Here is a 17,281-nt window from a genome sequence, read left to right as displayed (position 1 = left end):
AACTAATAGAATCGTCTCCCTTAAAACTGATTGGATTAAATTTTACTTAATATTAGGTGCAAAACATTACCCTAATTATGTTTTCTCTCTATTAACCCAAAAATATTTATCAACGCTAAATTTTCAGCAAACTTTTCTTTGAACTACGTTCATTTGAAAATTTGAAAAAGAACGGTAAGTTTTTCTGCAGTAGAGCAAAAGTTTTGTCACAAATTTTTCAAATAGAAAATCGTCTGAAAAATTCCAAATTGAACTCTCGGATATTTTCCCAACAATTTTATTTTTCACGAAATTGGGATCCGTGTAAAACAACACAGTCGTCTCCCTTTTTATTTTGGGTTCATACAAACATTAATCACTTTTCAATTATGTCCGATCAATATTAAATTTTATAACTTCCATAATATCTCGTAACAAATTTTTATCTTGTGTAATACGTATTTTACCATTCGTCAGATTACAGACGAAAAGACTAGGGGTGATCAGTAATTGAGGCCCAAGTTATGTTTCTGTTGGATTAAAAATGAAAAATTTGAAAGAAAAAAAAATAAAAAATGCAGAAAACCAATTGAGATAAACTGAAAAAAATTTTGTCATTTGATTTAGAACAGCATGTGGTAAAACATATAATTTTGTCTTTTAATAAGTTAACTCTTTTTTTTAATAAAATAAAACCCTCCATAATAATTTTATTTATATTTTCTATTGCAAAAACAATGAACATCTATAGGATGCAGATACTTCTTTTTTTTTAAATGTGGTCAAATAGAACGAGATTTCCATGGCCACAGAACAGTATGGAATGTCACAGATGAATATTGTGGTCCAGTATATTACAGTCCACAACTGCCTACTTGCATTTTTTTTACATTTTTTTAATGCTAACAATTTTGTCAAGAATTCCTTACAATTTAACAATCATCAAGCCACATGAATATGAGTTCTAGAGGAAATTAAAAAAACAATGATAATAATAATAATAATAATAATAGAGATACACATAGGAACAGTTCTCTTTCCGTAGGATGTACCGATAACTTTAATTTTTTAAATTTTTATCAATCTTTACTATATAAATTAGGAATTATGTTGTATATAACTCAATACCGGTAATTTGACAGAAACTATACTAAGGATTGAATTAAACTAGGTTGCTACTCAACATCAGCTAAGAGGTAAAGAAATTTTAAATCAGAGTGCTAACTAGCTCCGACAGCGTCCTAAAACGATTATTGCAGATCTTAATGTATGAGTTTCATTCATGAAATGAGTTACAACAATCGTGAATAACCAGCTAGGCCCTAATATATTTTGTATAAAACAATCTCTGCATTTATTTTATAAAAGTTTACCTTATGCCGAAATAGTCGTCAAACAATTAATGAGACTTGAATTGCAGCGAAGATTAACCTTTAATACTACTAACTTGTAGGAGTAACTAACTCCTAATTACTGAAACTAATATGGCTGAATAACTAAAAGATATTTTAATATAATAAATAAAATAAATGCTATAATAAAAGCTATGACAGTGAATAAATGTGGCGAGCGAATGTAATTCGTACGTCTGTCCGTGTGTAGAAGAAATCAGGCGGGAGGAGATAAACCTGTTTAGTGCATGTGGCTGCTGAACGGACGTCTCGTCTACGCGCCCAGCAATGGCCACCTCCATAAACGTAATCTTGTCCTACCACCTGAGGAGAGTCAACTCCATCATTCTACTGCACCGTATTTTCATTTATTTTATTTATAATTTTTTTTTTTTTAATTTGCAACCTTGGTCAAATGAATGTAATGATTCTATACGAAGGGGGGGATGCGCTAAACCACACACAAAACTGATATTTATGAATTTGAAAAAAAAAACGACAAATTTTTTCAAAATATAGCCATTTTTTCAAAATATTTTTTACGAAAACAGTGATAAGGCTCAGTAGACAGAGATAGAAGAAGATGTCGAAAGATGAGTTAGATTTCGCCAAGAGAGATCCTGAGAAGAGTTTGTAGAGTTACGAGATGAAATATTGTTTGCTTCTAGACATAAAAGGCTAGAAATATTAAATTAAAACCTACACATCTTTTCGGGTTTTTGAGCTCTGCTGCTGTCTCTTTCACTTCATCACAAATTCATTCATTCATTCACTCGTGAGACAAAGCAGCCAGCAGTGCACAAAAACCCGAAAGTGCTGTATATACAATTTAATATTTCAACAAATTCCACTATGGCCATCTAAAGCAGGTCTACCTGAAGAGCTGCTTTACTTATCAAACTTTACTTTCTACATACATTACAAATTGACATATTTTAGCCAACCAACCTCTCCTCAGCTGGATAACTCTGCAGAAGAATCGAAAAGAAGTATGGACCAAGCGTTATATGTAATAAAACTATTCCTTAACAACAATAGTAAAAGAAAAAAAATGTCTCTAATTTAAAAAGATTAACCAAATTTATGAAAAATTCCATCTCCTCTGAATTAGCTTTCTATATTAATTCTAAAAGCATTGTCCAACCATTGTTTATTCAGCATCTATGGGAAAAACCATTTTGAAGGACATTCAATGTCGTTGCCATTGCTCTACACTTACACATGGCGGGTTAACTTCTTTCTTATACACTGCTTTGTTCTAGAATTTATTGTAGTCATGTTTTCACCATCTACTATTAAATGAACTATGCGTAACACCAAAGACCGTGGAGTGGATATAGCAAACTAATTCTAATGCCAATAATCTTAAACAAATGGCCACAATATGAATATTTACACTGTTACCTGTGGATTTCTTATTGCGTACATTAAAACGTTTTGTAACGTAAGTTTAATGCAATTTATTATCTTATTTAGTGTCAACAGTTAGGTTTACTTTCAAACAATTAATACATTATTAAGAAAATATAGAAATAAGACAAACAGAAGCACAATCAATGTAGGACTCTTTTTTTAAAAAAACAAGAATGCAATCAACAGAGTTTGGTTCAAGAGTAACCTCCCAGGTCTGAGGTAGATAGATAAAAATTAGTCTGGGTAAACTATAACCGCAAGAGGCCTAAAGGGGATCGACGGTTTGAGTAAGAAATGTCTTTGCATACTGAATGGTTACCTTACGGGGTGCAAGGTAACTGCAGTTCTGTGAGATAAGTAAAGCTCCATCATTTGATAAAAATTATGAAGCCTGGAAGTTACCACAAGAATATCTCAACCCCCTGAATCTAGACAGTTTATGAGATTTCTGAAGTGTACCTTAATTTGAAGAGTGTGTTGTATTTTAGGGCAACAAAAAGGAGCAATATATAACTTTGTCGATGTGCACTTTTCCTATGGAAAAACAAAAGCAACGAGAATATTCTGAAAAGTCCAATTCATATCTATGACACATACGTATTGTCAATAAATGTTCAGAGTAGAAGAAAAAATACTGATGAAATAATAATTACTCCTCCCGTTTATTTACAAATATATCAGCATGTGCACAGCAAAATGTTGAATATTTTATGAAAATTACTTTTAAAAAAAATCACATCTCCCTCACACATAAAGAAAATTACTTATGAATGACCATATTACTCCTAAACACATTACTGTACACCTACTGAATTTAAACCATTGCTCAATAAAGTCTTAGCCGGTGAAGGTTTCCAAAACCTTCAAAATAAGAATAATGTTCTTCCCAAATAATCAGCGAGAGTCTTCACAATTTTGGAAATCACTTATTAATAAATATGCACATTTTAAGGAAGTAATTTGAAATAAATGCATTTGCTATTTACGATAAAAATTTTGCTATTATATCTACAGTACCAAATTTGCACACTAACTGGAGAGGAGAAAATACTTATGTAAGGTCCATATTTAGTAGGAGAGTTGTATAAAAAGAATCTTTCCGTTGATATATTTTCTTTTCCATCTACATTCCAACACTCTCGCCTAAAGGAAATTAACTATGTAACATTCTACATAGTAATTTTCCATTTTAATGGAATGCACTATCTTTTTCAATCATTTTATAAATCTAGCATTTTTACTAAAAGAAGGAGACTAGTTCATTTCTACATTTTTTTTTTTGCTGCATAAAAAAGTTTAGCTTAACAAACTTAACTAAACAATAGATGACTTGTCAACTTTACACCTTAATGAATTCAAAAACGCTTTTAATTTGTTTCTTGACGCTGTATCATTTATAAGAAATGAAATTATATTCTTGCTACAAAAGACATTACTCTTTTTAGTAACCATTTCAAGAAGGTTCTCTTTACAAGTATATTTTAATGAAAGAGAATAAATCTAAGCAAACTTCCATCAAATACAAACGACAAATCTTCAGAAAGATCAATGAATGAAAATTAACAATTTCATTTTGATAACTAAGTAGCCATACTTCATTAATTTGATATATTTTAGAAATATAATTTTTAACTTATTGCAGTTGGAAAATTTATTTATATAACTATACAAAAATAAATTTAAAACTTTTGCTTAGAGTTGACAAAGCTAAAAAAAAGTCTGAAGAGAGAGAACATCTGTCATTTTAACAAATCATATTTTTAAAAAGTAAAGATGCACTTATTAAAAGTAAAATTAGGAAACAAAGAGTGCATAAAGTACTATAATATTCTACCAACCACTAAGCTCAAAACAACTAATGGATCACTTATGAAATTAACGGTTTGAGGTGTTTCAACATGACCATTACAAATACTTATTTATGATAAATAAATAAAAGCCGAATCATCCAAATCAGAGAGGTTATCTTGGGAAAAGTGGGTGTAACTAGTACATCAATGTCACTCAATAGAAATAGAACAATATAAAAGTTGGAAACCTATTAGTACATCAAAAAACAGTATATGAAGTGGTTTTCGTATCTACAAATAGGGGAATAGGAGCCTTGTGAAATCGATTTATGACTCACCCAGAGATTACATTAATAAATGTGAACTACCATTTATGTCTCTTGGAAAATTTAATTAATGTACCCTTAATTACGTTTGATTCAATTACACTACATCTCTAGGCATAGGCAATGAACTAGATAAAAACTTCATTTCTTGAATAATTTAAGGAAAAAATGAAATGAATATGAAAGAAAAGCTAGCAAATGAACCGATATTTGTGGGTAAGTGAATACCAGCATATTAGTCTTTAGTTTCAAATAAGCTGTTTCAAAAAATCTATTTAAATCCCAATTTTATTGCAAAATAACAATGTAAATAAATGGGACCATACCCAAAGTTCACTTCCCCAGCTCATGGCAGTAGTATCCACAAAAACTTGTTGAAAGTCACTTCACTTGTCACTTTAAACACATAAGGAATATTGTTAGAAGATTAAAAACTCGCGCAGTCTAATAATAAAATCTCCATTCTAAAAACTTTTCCACAACGGCTAATAACCCGAAAAGAACGACTGAACTAATGGTGCTCACTGCTCGACACACACAGAAGTACAAATACCAACCTCTGTCACCACCATTGCCGTTTGCCAATGCTGTCTTGTCCTTATATAACCAATAACTGCCACAATTTTAAAAATATGCTGAAAACTATTTACTTTAAATAAATAATTAAAAAGCAAATATATTTAATAATATGTCTCGAGGATAATTCAGATAAAAGAAAGTAGAGGTAGAATAAATTCGTCTTTACTACTCCAACATTCATCACTAATTTTCTATGTCTAATGCTTAAAAAAGATTCATTTTTCAATATTTTTTTAATTCACTTTTCCTTTCATTTTTTTTTTTTTGCCATTGAGTGTATCAAATGTTTAATATGTTTCAAAATTAAGTCTTGAAAGCATCAAGTGGTTCAGAGAGGATTTGTTTTATATGTTGCCTAAAACAATTTCTTTTCTCTAGTATTGCCCTTTCGGTCAGCCCGATCATAGTGCTGACTAACTGTATAATTATTTTTGTTATATCTATTATATTTACTCTAAAAATTTATGTAAAAACAAAAAGTATTTTGGGGAATATATAGGTTAATTGTAAACTTGGAATTGTCGTTACAAGATGGAGAACAGGACAGAGTGCGCTTCCAGAGTCCAAATTAAGACTACCTAATAGCAATTGTTTTATCAGATTAAACGAGGGTCCTCTGTCGCTTCTGTATTTGAATCGTAATCTGATCAAAGTTAAATACGTACTGTACATTTTTTATATTTCTAAAAATAAATTAGGATTAAAACTATTTGCAGTAAGGACAGTTTGTTGCGAGAAAGTAACTCTAAATTTTTCATTATACTCGATTTTTATTTTTGAATAAGTGTGCAGAAATAAAAACAAAAGCCCATCCTTTGGTAGTGTAACGGAATTAAATACCTAATGGACACGGGGTACAAGTACGTTTAAATAAAATGTAACCTTCTTTACATCTATGTAACTAAAATGTATTAGTTTCAAATTTAATTTGTGTAATTAGTGTTAGATCAGTTCTTTGTTTATAGTGTTTTATAGGTAGATGTAGTTTTTATATATTCAATTACAGTGCCTAATATTTAAGGTAAAAAGCATCCAAAGATGGAATGTATCACAATTTCGTCTGACGATGATGAAATACAGGTTAGTTCAAATATTTATGTAAACATTTCAAGTCAGTATACTTAATTTATGCTACTTGAATACGAATTATGATAAAATTATGTATTTTAATGTTGCTTATTGTTTTTTCTTAAGAAGTTAGACCTAAGAGGCTTGGTTTTGCAATTTTTATTAAGCCGATCATAGCATGAGTTGCTCTGAATGTTGAGGCTCTAGTGTTGTTCAAAGAATTGTAATATTAGGAATCTTGGTGATGAAAGTAATCTATTAATATGTCGTCCATTGTTCTTAGTGGTCGAATTTTCCCCGGTTGGACTTCTTTAGTGTCAGAAATGTAACTTCTAGATCAAGAAATGCAAAAGTTGAAGTAAAGCCTAGAAATCGAACAAATGAAATAAATTTAAGGTTTGAAAGCATTCAGAAAGCTTTTGAAGAGGAAGCAATTTTATATCTGTATATAGAAAGTTTTGTTACTTGATAGATTTGCTTTTTTTTTTAAATATGGATATTTGTAAATTGATATATATTATCTTTTAGGTACTCACCGTAAAATTAGTTCAGACGCCTGTAAAAGTTAAATCCAATAATAGTCCGTCAAGCTCTTTTGAAGATGAAGAGGAAGGGTCAAAAAGCTCTGTCCAGTGGATTAAAGTAGAGAAATCTCAGCTTAATGACAGTTCAACAGATAAAAACAAGTTTCTTTCTAATAACAATTTAGTTCCAGTCATAACTTTAGAAGATGATGTAAGTTCTTCGCATATATTTGGAAACAGCCGAAGCACCGTCAAAACATAAAATGTTTATAGCTTCAAATGTTTTATTACCTTATGGCAATATTTGAAAAAAGTTATTTAATTACTATTTCGGAAACGTAATGCGTGGCTCAACATTCGTATAACCACTTCTAGGGTGACGAAAGTGATTTTGAGAATAAGTCATCAGCCCAAACAAAATGTAAAACAGCTCTTCCTTTACAAAAGATAGAAAGATTAAGATCTAATTGTGATTCTGAAAAAGCTCCCATTCCTCAGAAGTTTCGAAACGGTGAAATAAAAAGTCAAGTTGGTTACATTTGCTTTTATAATCAGGGTAATTTTGAAATCCACGTAGTGAGACTTTTTTTTTTTTTAGGAACTTGAACAATCCAAACGAAAGAGAAATTCATCGACTAGAATAGAAATTAAGGTACGTGTGAAGATTTGACCTAAAAATTAGGATTAGTTTTATGATACATCGGAATAGGTAATTTTTCTGGTTTTCAAGTAGCTCAAAATAATTTTTAAGAGCCATTTTATTGTAAATATGACTTTTATATATATTGTCCACACTACTAACTAGGTTTATTTTGGAGTTCTTAAAGCAAAACAAAAAAAAAAAGATCTGAACTGAATTAAAATAAATAAATAAATAAATACAGAATGAAGTTACAGGATTGAAACTAAATTTATGTGTCAACATCAAAGTTCTCTTAAATTTTAAATCAGGCCTGCTGAAGGTGACGATACAGCTCCTCTGAATTGTTTGTTTATTGAGTAAACTTTCTTAAGCACCCACCCATCATATCCACACATATAATATTGAATCTGAATTATGAGAACAAGCTGGCCCAAGCAAAATTTTTCTCTGTTGTAAAAAGTTGCATCCACAAGATGTATTGAACCATGTTTTCTTAAAAAAGGGCACTGTCCTAAGAACGATCACTAAAAATTCATCTCATGATACCGTTAATGTAATCAGTGCAACTGTCTTGGATGAAGTCCAGAGCTGTCCTAAACCCAATACTTAAGACACACCATGTCATAGCTACTTATAGTAAAACATAAAATTGGTTTACCACCTTAGAGGCCTTACTGTCTTATGAAGTTGATTTTTTACTTTTATTTTGTGAAGGCTGTTTTAGCCTTCGACTTTGCGTGTAATATTTTTGTTAATCCAATCCGCCACAATCACAGATCAAACACATTTCTTCCCTTTGTCATTTGTTGAAAGCTAAGATCTTCATGTTAATTACTTCTGCAAGGATTTCCTCCTCCACTTTCTAGGATCCCATTTCTCAGACCTGGAACTTGATTCTCGAAGTGGGGAATAATAGTTTTGGTCCAGTGACCCACTGTTTTACGGAAAGAAATACTTGCTCATTGTGAACCTCTTTTAAAGTAGAGTAACAGCATGTTACGTCTTCTGGCAGTTCTTGGCATGGCAGTAGTTCAATGCTCTACTTTCTCAATTCTAGAAAATTACTATTATTTCATGAATTAAGCTTCGCATACACCTTTTCCCATTTGAAATCATTTTCTACGTTAGCGAAAATAAACTGTAACAGTTTCTAGACTTTAACTTGACGACTTTTATATGGTGCAATTTTTTTTTAACACGTCATATGTCTATTAAAACATTGTAGGTGTCCACAAAATTGCAAGTTAAAAAAGGTTCAAAGCAAATTACTTGAAAAAACGATTATTTTTGTTTTAACAAGCTGTAATTTATTAACAACTTTTAAAATATTCATGATATAGACTTTTTTAAAAATCATTAGGCCTTATATTAGGGGTTTATGTTTTGGCAATGGCCAGAAAATGATTTTGAAAAACCTTTAGTGCCGTCCTACGTTTCGTGACCTATTGGAGCTCTTCATCTGGAGGGCTACTATTGACGTTTCTCTTGCAATAGCAAGTTGAAATACGTTTTCTCCTAATTATGTATAATATTCTTCACATACTTGAGTGAATAATATGTGATACATCTTACGGACTTCCTAAGTCCGAAAGTAGACGATTATTAAATTTAAATTTACTGATAATATTAATCAGATTTATTTAAAAAATGTAAAGATGATTTAAATACTGTAAAAAAATAAATTGTAAATGTACGTGTATGTATTAAAGGGTACATGTATGTAAGGGCTGGGTAGATAGCCTGCGCCACCAAAACCCAAGGGATTTTGTTTAATACAATGCAATGTTTAAAAAAATAGGACATTTGAGAAAATTTGCCAAAATAATTTGTAATAACTCAGTAATAGTGAACAGGAAATATTTCAGTTGTAATTTAATTTAAATCGTTATAGAACTGGTCGCAGTGGAATTGAGCTGTTTTCGTTATGTTATGAAATTAATCTGTAATTACCGACAGGTGACCGGCACTGCACTGAAAAAGCTCCGGCCTACGACTTCAAAATATCGTCATATTAAGTTGTTAATATTAGTTAACTTTAAGTTGTTATTATTAGTTTTTAAAAGGAAAACAAGTAATATTTTAATTATTTAAAAATACTATTTTTTATAGAAATAGCCGTTCAGTGTGGATTCTAATTTTAATTTCCTAAACTGCTTTCAGGGAGTAACGAACATAGAAAAAGATTCCGAAAATTTAAATGAGCAAGAGGATGGAAATTTATCGAATAAGCCTCTAGTAAAAAAAGTAAGTTTTATCAGATTTGTTGAAATTATTTTTCGGCTTTCGTAAAAACAATATGTTTTATAGTTTTGCTAATTTAAAGAAAAATACACATTAAGCGGGTAAAATACCAGGCCGAAAAGCTAAAAGCATCTGAGAATTAGATTTGATTTTCTATTTAGGCGTTGGAGTTGAATGTATTAATAAAAGAAAATTTTAGAAATGTGTGTTTGACAGCCGTATCCAATTTCTAAACGTAAAATAGGTCGTAGGATGTGGAAGATTATTTTTGACTTATTGGCTTGAGATTTCGGATTAAAAAAAAAAAACTTTTTCTTGTATTATATTATCAAGTTATAGTGTGTCTTTAATCTTGCATATATATTTATTTTGGTCATTCGAACTACCAACATTATGAAGGAAGCAGGGTTTCTGATAAGAAAAAATACACAGAGAAGTCTATGGTAGTACTCCAAATATTCTAGCCAATAAAGGGCAGATAGGTTACAGTATTAAATTGTATAAACAATATAAAAGAGAAATAATGTTTAATTTCACCAAGATCTGTAACAACGTCGGATCCAGGCGGCCTTTCGCCCTTTATTCGTTCTCATTTCGCTCTCACTGTCATGACCCTCTCAGTCATCAAGTCATCAAAGTGATATTCAGTAAACTCAGTAATTAGCAACATCATAGTCTTGATGACTTTTCGACATCTATTTTCTTGAAAATGTGGTTGGTTTCATAGTACATACTGGATAATATCGTTCAGTTTATAATATAGCACACATTAATGGTTAATTTGACACGATTATATTGTATCCACTGCTCTTAACGTACTCGCAGTGGGCTAGATAATCCATTATAACTCCCTAAGAAGCGTTTCTGAGCCTCCCATGCTTCATTAAAGGCTTAAGTCGGTGTGGGCACAATGCCTGATCACACGGCCGAACCGCTAGGAGTGCCGTTTGCCTTGACCAGTGTAGTCTAGTAAGGTCGACCTGGATGTCTCACCTGACATCTCTTAAAGGTGTCTAATATAGGTATTCAAATTTTTTACATTTTTCTTAATTTTTTAATTAATACAATTCATGTTAATTACAATTTATTTTAGTTAATAGAATTATGTAGAAGAGTGGAATATGGTGCTGAAATGACTGTTGTTGAAAGAAAAATTTGGAAGTATTATAACGCAGCTTTACCCTCTAAAACTCAATCCCGAGATTTAAAGATATTCTTGGAAAGTTGTATTTCCAAAATAGAAAATATTTTGAGCAGTACAAAAGATAAATTTTTAATTTCTCGTATTATAAAGGAATTTATAAATGAATTGAAGAATGATCCAAATGTGGTAAGGATTTCCGTATTTGCATTGTATAAATAATTTTTTAACAATATTTCTGTTTTAATCCTTACAATTTTACATTTCAGGTTGATGATAAGCTGAGAAAGTTATATTTTGTGTATAATGTAAGTACTTTATATTCACTTAGTGTTGAATAGTTACTTTAAAATATCTCCTTCTTTACTTAACTTTCATTATAGAAACTAGTGAGAAGGATAACAAAATTAGAGGAGACGGAAGTGGAGTCTGATGATGATGGAGGAAACCCATACATTTATTTAGACAGGTGACAAACACTTTCTTTAAGTAAAATATTACATATTTATTTTCTTTTAATTGCAGATTGGTTCTTCGGCAATATTAAGTATTTGCTTATTTATTTACGCATTTGGAGCAAGGTTTGGCAATTAGTGGGCACACAATTTTAAGAGACTTAAATCTCTTTTGAAGGAGCTAATACTTGGGGGAAACGGATGAACAATGTTTAGAGGGATTGAATAGAACAAGCAACGCACATTTGTAACTATAATCAAATCTCAAAAACATTTGAAACATAAAAAAAATCATTTATCCATGGGGCGCTAATGAATGACCAATCTGTCGATTTTACGAAATTGAATGAATCACTAATAGTTACTTCAACGACTCGGGCAGGAGGAAACTATTTTTGACTTCTTTTAATTTCGAATAAACTACTCTATCGGCTTTCAGATCAGGTTATATTTTTTGCTTTAATTTTAAGACGCATCAGCCCTGAGGTTATTGGCGCCCAAAACCTTTTTCTGAGCACTGTTAGCCCTCCAGATAGTATTCTTTCCTTACAGACGACCCTGACCGTCGCCGGACGGTAAGAGACTCTGAGGGACGGGGATTGTAGGGGACTCCATCATCTGATCTTTTCCTTTATGATTATTACTTCTACACACCCCTTCTTCTAAATTTGTACGATATCCAATTTATTTCACTGCACATAGAACAAAATTCATTTTCTAACATAAAAGGCAGTAAAATTATTAAGCTAGAAGTGTCCCAGAGAAAAAATACACGATAAAAATAATTTAAAAACAAAATTATAATCAAAAATTTTACTGCAGGTATCGTAAAAAGGCAGTTGAAGTCTACAATAAAATTTGTGAACTAGAAGGACGTTCCAGTGATGCCGACAGACCAACCTTACAGAGATTTTTTTTTACTGGTAAGTATTATTTTCATACACTTTAGGAAAAAGAAGGTACTATTAATTTTGTAAAACTTATTTATAAAAATGTGAAAATCATGAGAATTGAAAGTTCCTTAATTTTACTTTTGCTAGGCTCGTCAGCGCCGATACCTGTACAGAGAGCTTTAGAACGATATTATAACAAAACTCACATTTTCCCCGATTCTTATGATGTTAGGAAACTAGTAAAAAAAGTCAATAAGGAAGAAAATCTCAGCTTATCAGAGAGTGAAGTCCAAAAAACAGGTAGAAATTTCTTTTCTATTTTAAATACTTTATTTTTCCATTGTCGAATCCTTTTTAAATAGTGATGTTCTTATTTATTCTTTGGCATGATTCAAATTTATATAATGTTAAAAACGATGAGTCCTAAGTCATTTTTTAAAAATCTTAGGGATCAAACGCTCGAAAGAATTCGTTTTCTAGAATATTGGCCTGATTAAAAAGTTTAAAAAAATATATATATTCATGATTTGATTGAAAATTTAATTTATGATTTTCTTTAAATTTACAGATTTGTTTTATTAATTATATTTACAGAAAATTTGCTGGCCAAAAATTTATATGTGTAATAATAATAATGATGGGTTAGTACTACCTTTTTTTGGCGGAATCGATTGCATTACCTTCCTCTTGAAGTTGTAAAAGCAGGATGGCATTGCAACGTTTCATAGGGAAGCTTTAACATCTGGCTACTTCCAAATTTTATCAAATTCTGAGTTATTAATAATAGTTTTAGATGGGGCCTTATTTAGTGGGGCAAACTCCTCTTCTTAACTTTGTAAAGTGAAAAGACCTGTAACAGTTGTATCTACATGTAATTCCGAATTGAATGACATCTCATTCATAAAAGTCGGTTCACGCGTTTAAGCGGTACGTTGTTTACAAAAAAAAAAAATAGGTAACAAGAACAATTTTTGAAATGCCTTTTTTGCTAATTTTGGAACTTTTTTCTCGAAATCTGTCAAATCTACGTAGTTGCAAAAAAAACTCTTGTAAACGAGGAAATACCCTATGTTTTAAAGAAAATTTGGGAATTTTATCCTTTATAGAAAAAGAGGCGGCGCCACAGTAGCCGAACGGTTAGAGGCAAGACCTGTAAATCTAATATGTATTGTGGTACTTGGTTCGATTCCCGGTCTTAGGCCTTGGGTTTTATTTAATGATTAATAAAATAAATTTACAGTAAAGTATGTTTGCTAGTCGCCTCCTACCACGACACCTAATTGGTAGTTGGACGTAAGCCCGCCTGAAAAAATAGGCAATTACTAATACTTTACTTATAGGAAAAGAGATAGAGAAAAAAAACGTATAAGGTGAGGGTTTTTCAAAGTTACGCTTTTTCGCGCAGTTTTTGACGATGAATTCTTATACAACTGCCCTACCGGACAGTTTTATATCTCTCTGTCTTTTACGTATATATATGTGTGTCTGAAAGAGAGTGGGAAGGGTCATTAATAAGCTTAATTGAAGCCAGCAATTGCTTTATTTCTAAAATAAGATTTTTCCATTTATTTGATAGTTATAAATTGAAATAAAATAATTAAGCTCATCAATGAAATAATGCCATAAAAGTTACTACTTATTACTTTTACAAATGACTTTACAAACTCATCTGTGAATATCCTAATGTTTTTGTTAATATGTTTTAGCGCAGAATGTCTTTATGGAATTTGGAGAGAGATTAGTTAAACGTAGGAAGTACGATGACTATAACATTTTAGTGGATTACTTGGAAGAACAATGTGAGGATCCTGCCGATTTTGATATGGAATTACAAATGAAATTAGAACAAAATAAACGAACTAGAAAAAAGGAACAAGACGTAAGATGCTATTATTTTATGTTTTTGGTTCCATTTTTTTATCTTTACTGGAAGTGATGTTGTTAAATGATTAGTAGTGCCAATTATAAGAGATGTAAATAAATTGTATAATACCGGACTTTTAATTGAAAGTTTATTCAAAATAATTTTATTTATTTTTTTTACAAATATTTTAATTAACTCCTAAGTAAGTGGAAGCATTGCGATTTTGGAAATTTTCGTTTTTGAAATTTTACCAAAAATACTCATTTTGAAGAACCCTGAGTAAGAAGTCGTTTTCAAAAATAGTCTATTCGTGAGTTTTTGTGAGAACACTAACTCAAAAACAGAAAATGGAATGAAATTAAACCCTTTCTGCCATTTTACCATCACCTTTTTCTACCATTTCACAATCACCCCTTCTACCAGATCACAATCTACGTGAATTATTTTATTGTTTAAGGTACTGGATAATTTTGCTCTAATGGAAGCTAGTAGTGGAAAGAAGGATGATGATAAGGCAGACAATAAATCTGAAGAAAAGAAACATGTAGTAGAGCCTGAAGAAATTTCTTCGATTTGTTTAAGTTCTTCTTCGTCTTCCTTAGCATCTTCACCCGTGAACGTTAATACTGAAGAATCAGAAGATTCTGATGAAGAAGATGATGAATCGATAAGGCAGAAAAATCATGTAAAAGCCATATTTTCAGATTCTGAAGAAGAATTTACGATATTAGAAGCAGAAGATAAAAAAAGGAGGTCAGAGTTATCTGTTTTGACACCTAAACGCTTAAAGACTGATGTGACTAATTTAAAGGAAAACGGACCAAATTCTGAGGATGATAGTAGCAAACAGGAAGTGATGTTTTGTGATTAGTACTGCCAATTAAAAAAATGTAAATAAATTGTATAATAACGGACTTTTAATTGAAAGTAAATTCATAATAATTTTTTTTTCTACAAATATTGTAATAAGAGATTTAGCTTTTAATTTATTTATAATAAAATCTTATTTTAATTGACAACGAACTTTTTTGTTCTCCTTTCCTTTATTTTTAAGGAATATATATCAAAACATTATTTTAAGTTTTGATCTCCTAAGTTCATTTTCATACAAATATTAAGAGAAAGAAAGGTAAACAGATATGCAGAAGAACCTCGATTATCCACTAGCAGTCGGATTTATTTGAGCAAACTAAAGAATTTTGTTCAAAAATATAAAAAAGTAATTTTTAAAAAAGTTATTAATATGATAGGTTTATATATGTATGTAATGCCACAGGAAAAAAACCAATACTCATTAATGCCTCTCAGTTGTTTTTAAAATTCATTTTCAATCAGTTATTTTAAAGCAGGGATACTTGTTTACTCTCTTGCGTACTTTCCACAACCTGTGTAGGTTCAGCTTCCCTCTGATTTTCAATCTATTTAAATTTGGTACATTTCCTCAGCTTTCCCTGACTACGATGTGTGCCATATTGTATGATAATGTATCTTAATGTTCCTTTTAATTGAGGTTCTAATACAGTTTTGTGAAAATGGCCTTCGAAGGTCGAGAAGTAAAATATAGATATATAAAATTTCCTTTAAAAATCAAGGAATATTAACATAGTTTCAAAAAATAAGTTTCAGGGCAGGGTTTCTGAAAGCGTGTAAAAACATGGTATTTGCATTTTCAATTAAAGTTTTTTACGTTTTAAGTTTAATTTAAATTAAATTTTTCAGAAACTCTGCAGTACAGTGGAAAACAATTAATCATATATGATGAATAGCCCAATCAGTAGTTAAAACTGTTTTAAATGTGAGAAACTAGTTTCAAACTACATCTCTAAAGTGCAATTAATTCCAAGAATTTGTGCCGTATACCTTTCAATAATAGCTAATAATTTTTATCATGTGAATAACAATTTTATTTGTTACCAAAGAGGTAATGAGAATAAAATTATTATTTAACATATTAATTGATTTAAGTAACTCATGAATATATTTATACATTCTGAATGTATTTATAAATTACTAGCAGTTTTTTTTTTTTTAATTTTTGATGGGTTTTGTATTAAAAATGTCAAATAAATGCTTATTTTATGTTGAGGATGATGTACTACGACCCTCAAGATCTACTGGTGCTTTTTTGCTAATAGAAGATAAAACAAATTATTTAATAGAAACAAAATAAATTAAATATAATTTAATTTATGTATTTAATGTAATAACTGAATACAAGCAGGTCACTGTTTTGAGGGCTGTTAAAAATAATTTTATTTTATTTTTTCTCAGTACTGAGGAATGGGAAAAATTATTTCTTAACTTAATATGTTATATAATTGAAAATAATTTAATGAATGTCATCCATTGTCATATATATAGGATACTCTTTTGAGAAAAGAATAGTTATTTGCATTAAAATTGTAATTAATAAAAAGATGATGACAAAAGCACACATTTAACCCTTCTTTATAATTTATATAACTTATAACCACTCAATTAGCTGAAATAGTACTTTCGAGAGAAGACCATTCACCCCGCCTCCCACAAATGCCCTGAATCGAATTTTCGCGGAAAATTTGTTCAAATAAGAGTGATAGACTTATACGAGTACGTGAAACAATGTTTGATGTGTTCTTTTGAAAATGTAGTTCGGTCCGCAGTACTAATAGCGTACGGCACAAACAAAGTGGAAGGTAAACGCACCAATCTTCTTCAAACAAGAAGAATCAATCCCTGATACCGAATGAGAATCCGAAACTGGTTAGAAACAGTAAAAAATGCGTGCCACGACGAATAATTCAATTTTAAATATAAGCTGGGGCCATTTTCTAGAAAATCTCAAAAAAGTGGATCTATTTAGTAAAGAAGTACTTCAGATTGACGTCAATGTCCTCAAACATCCTTTCGTCAATGATCTTAGATATTCACTAAAAAAAATAAAAATGAAGATAGAACATATCCTATTTGTTGTAGATGACTTGTTTGAATTGAG

The 17,281-nt window shown here is 30.6% G+C and overlaps 2 protein-coding genes across 10 annotated transcripts in view; one reads left to right on the top strand and one right to left on the bottom strand.

Moving 5' to 3' along the window:
• The window catches only part of Cip4 (formin-binding protein 1-like Cip4), a 94,642-nt gene extending 89,162 nt beyond the window's left edge, over window positions 1-5,480 (bottom strand). For all 7 annotated transcript variants that reach the window (XM_074125604.1, XM_074125606.1, XM_074125605.1 and 4 more), the window contains exon 1: window positions 5,226-5,480. In XM_074125604.1, the coding sequence (XP_073981705.1) occupies window positions 5,226-5,249 (24 nt within the window). In that variant the 5' untranslated portion in view covers window positions 5,250-5,480. The remainder of the gene's footprint in view (window positions 1-5,225) is intronic.
• On the top strand, window positions 4,628-15,326 carry LOC141452975 (uncharacterized). 3 transcript variants are annotated; one of them, XM_074125616.1, is made up of 12 exons: window positions 4,628-5,115; window positions 7,075-7,281; window positions 7,446-7,598; window positions 7,669-7,722; window positions 9,874-9,957; window positions 11,048-11,284; window positions 11,365-11,403; window positions 11,479-11,564; window positions 12,373-12,473; window positions 12,591-12,743; window positions 14,150-14,322; window positions 14,765-15,326. In XM_074125616.1, exons 1-12 carry the CDS (start codon window positions 5,098-5,100, stop codon window positions 15,176-15,178), a joined length of 1,719 nt encoding a protein of 572 aa, XP_073981717.1. In that variant the 5' UTR covers window positions 4,628-5,097; the 3' UTR covers window positions 15,179-15,326. The 3 variants fall into 3 exon arrangements, with proteins under 3 accessions (XP_073981717.1, XP_073981716.1, XP_073981718.1); XM_074125615.1 differs by lacking the exon at window positions 4,628-5,115 and adding an exon at window positions 5,977-6,558; XM_074125617.1 differs by lacking the exons at window positions 4,628-5,115; window positions 7,446-7,598; window positions 7,669-7,722 and adding an exon at window positions 5,984-6,558.
• The last annotated feature ends 1,955 nt before the right edge of the window (window positions 15,327-17,281 follow it).

This window comes from Rhodnius prolixus, unplaced genomic scaffold, assembly GCF_049639745.1.
Source record: "Rhodnius prolixus isolate KJV_2025 unplaced genomic scaffold, Rpr scaffold_3, whole genome shotgun sequence".
In the NCBI taxonomy this organism is placed as follows: Eukaryota; Metazoa; Arthropoda; class Insecta; order Hemiptera; family Reduviidae; genus Rhodnius; species Rhodnius prolixus.
This window is presented reverse-complemented; position numbering and strand designations above follow the sequence as displayed.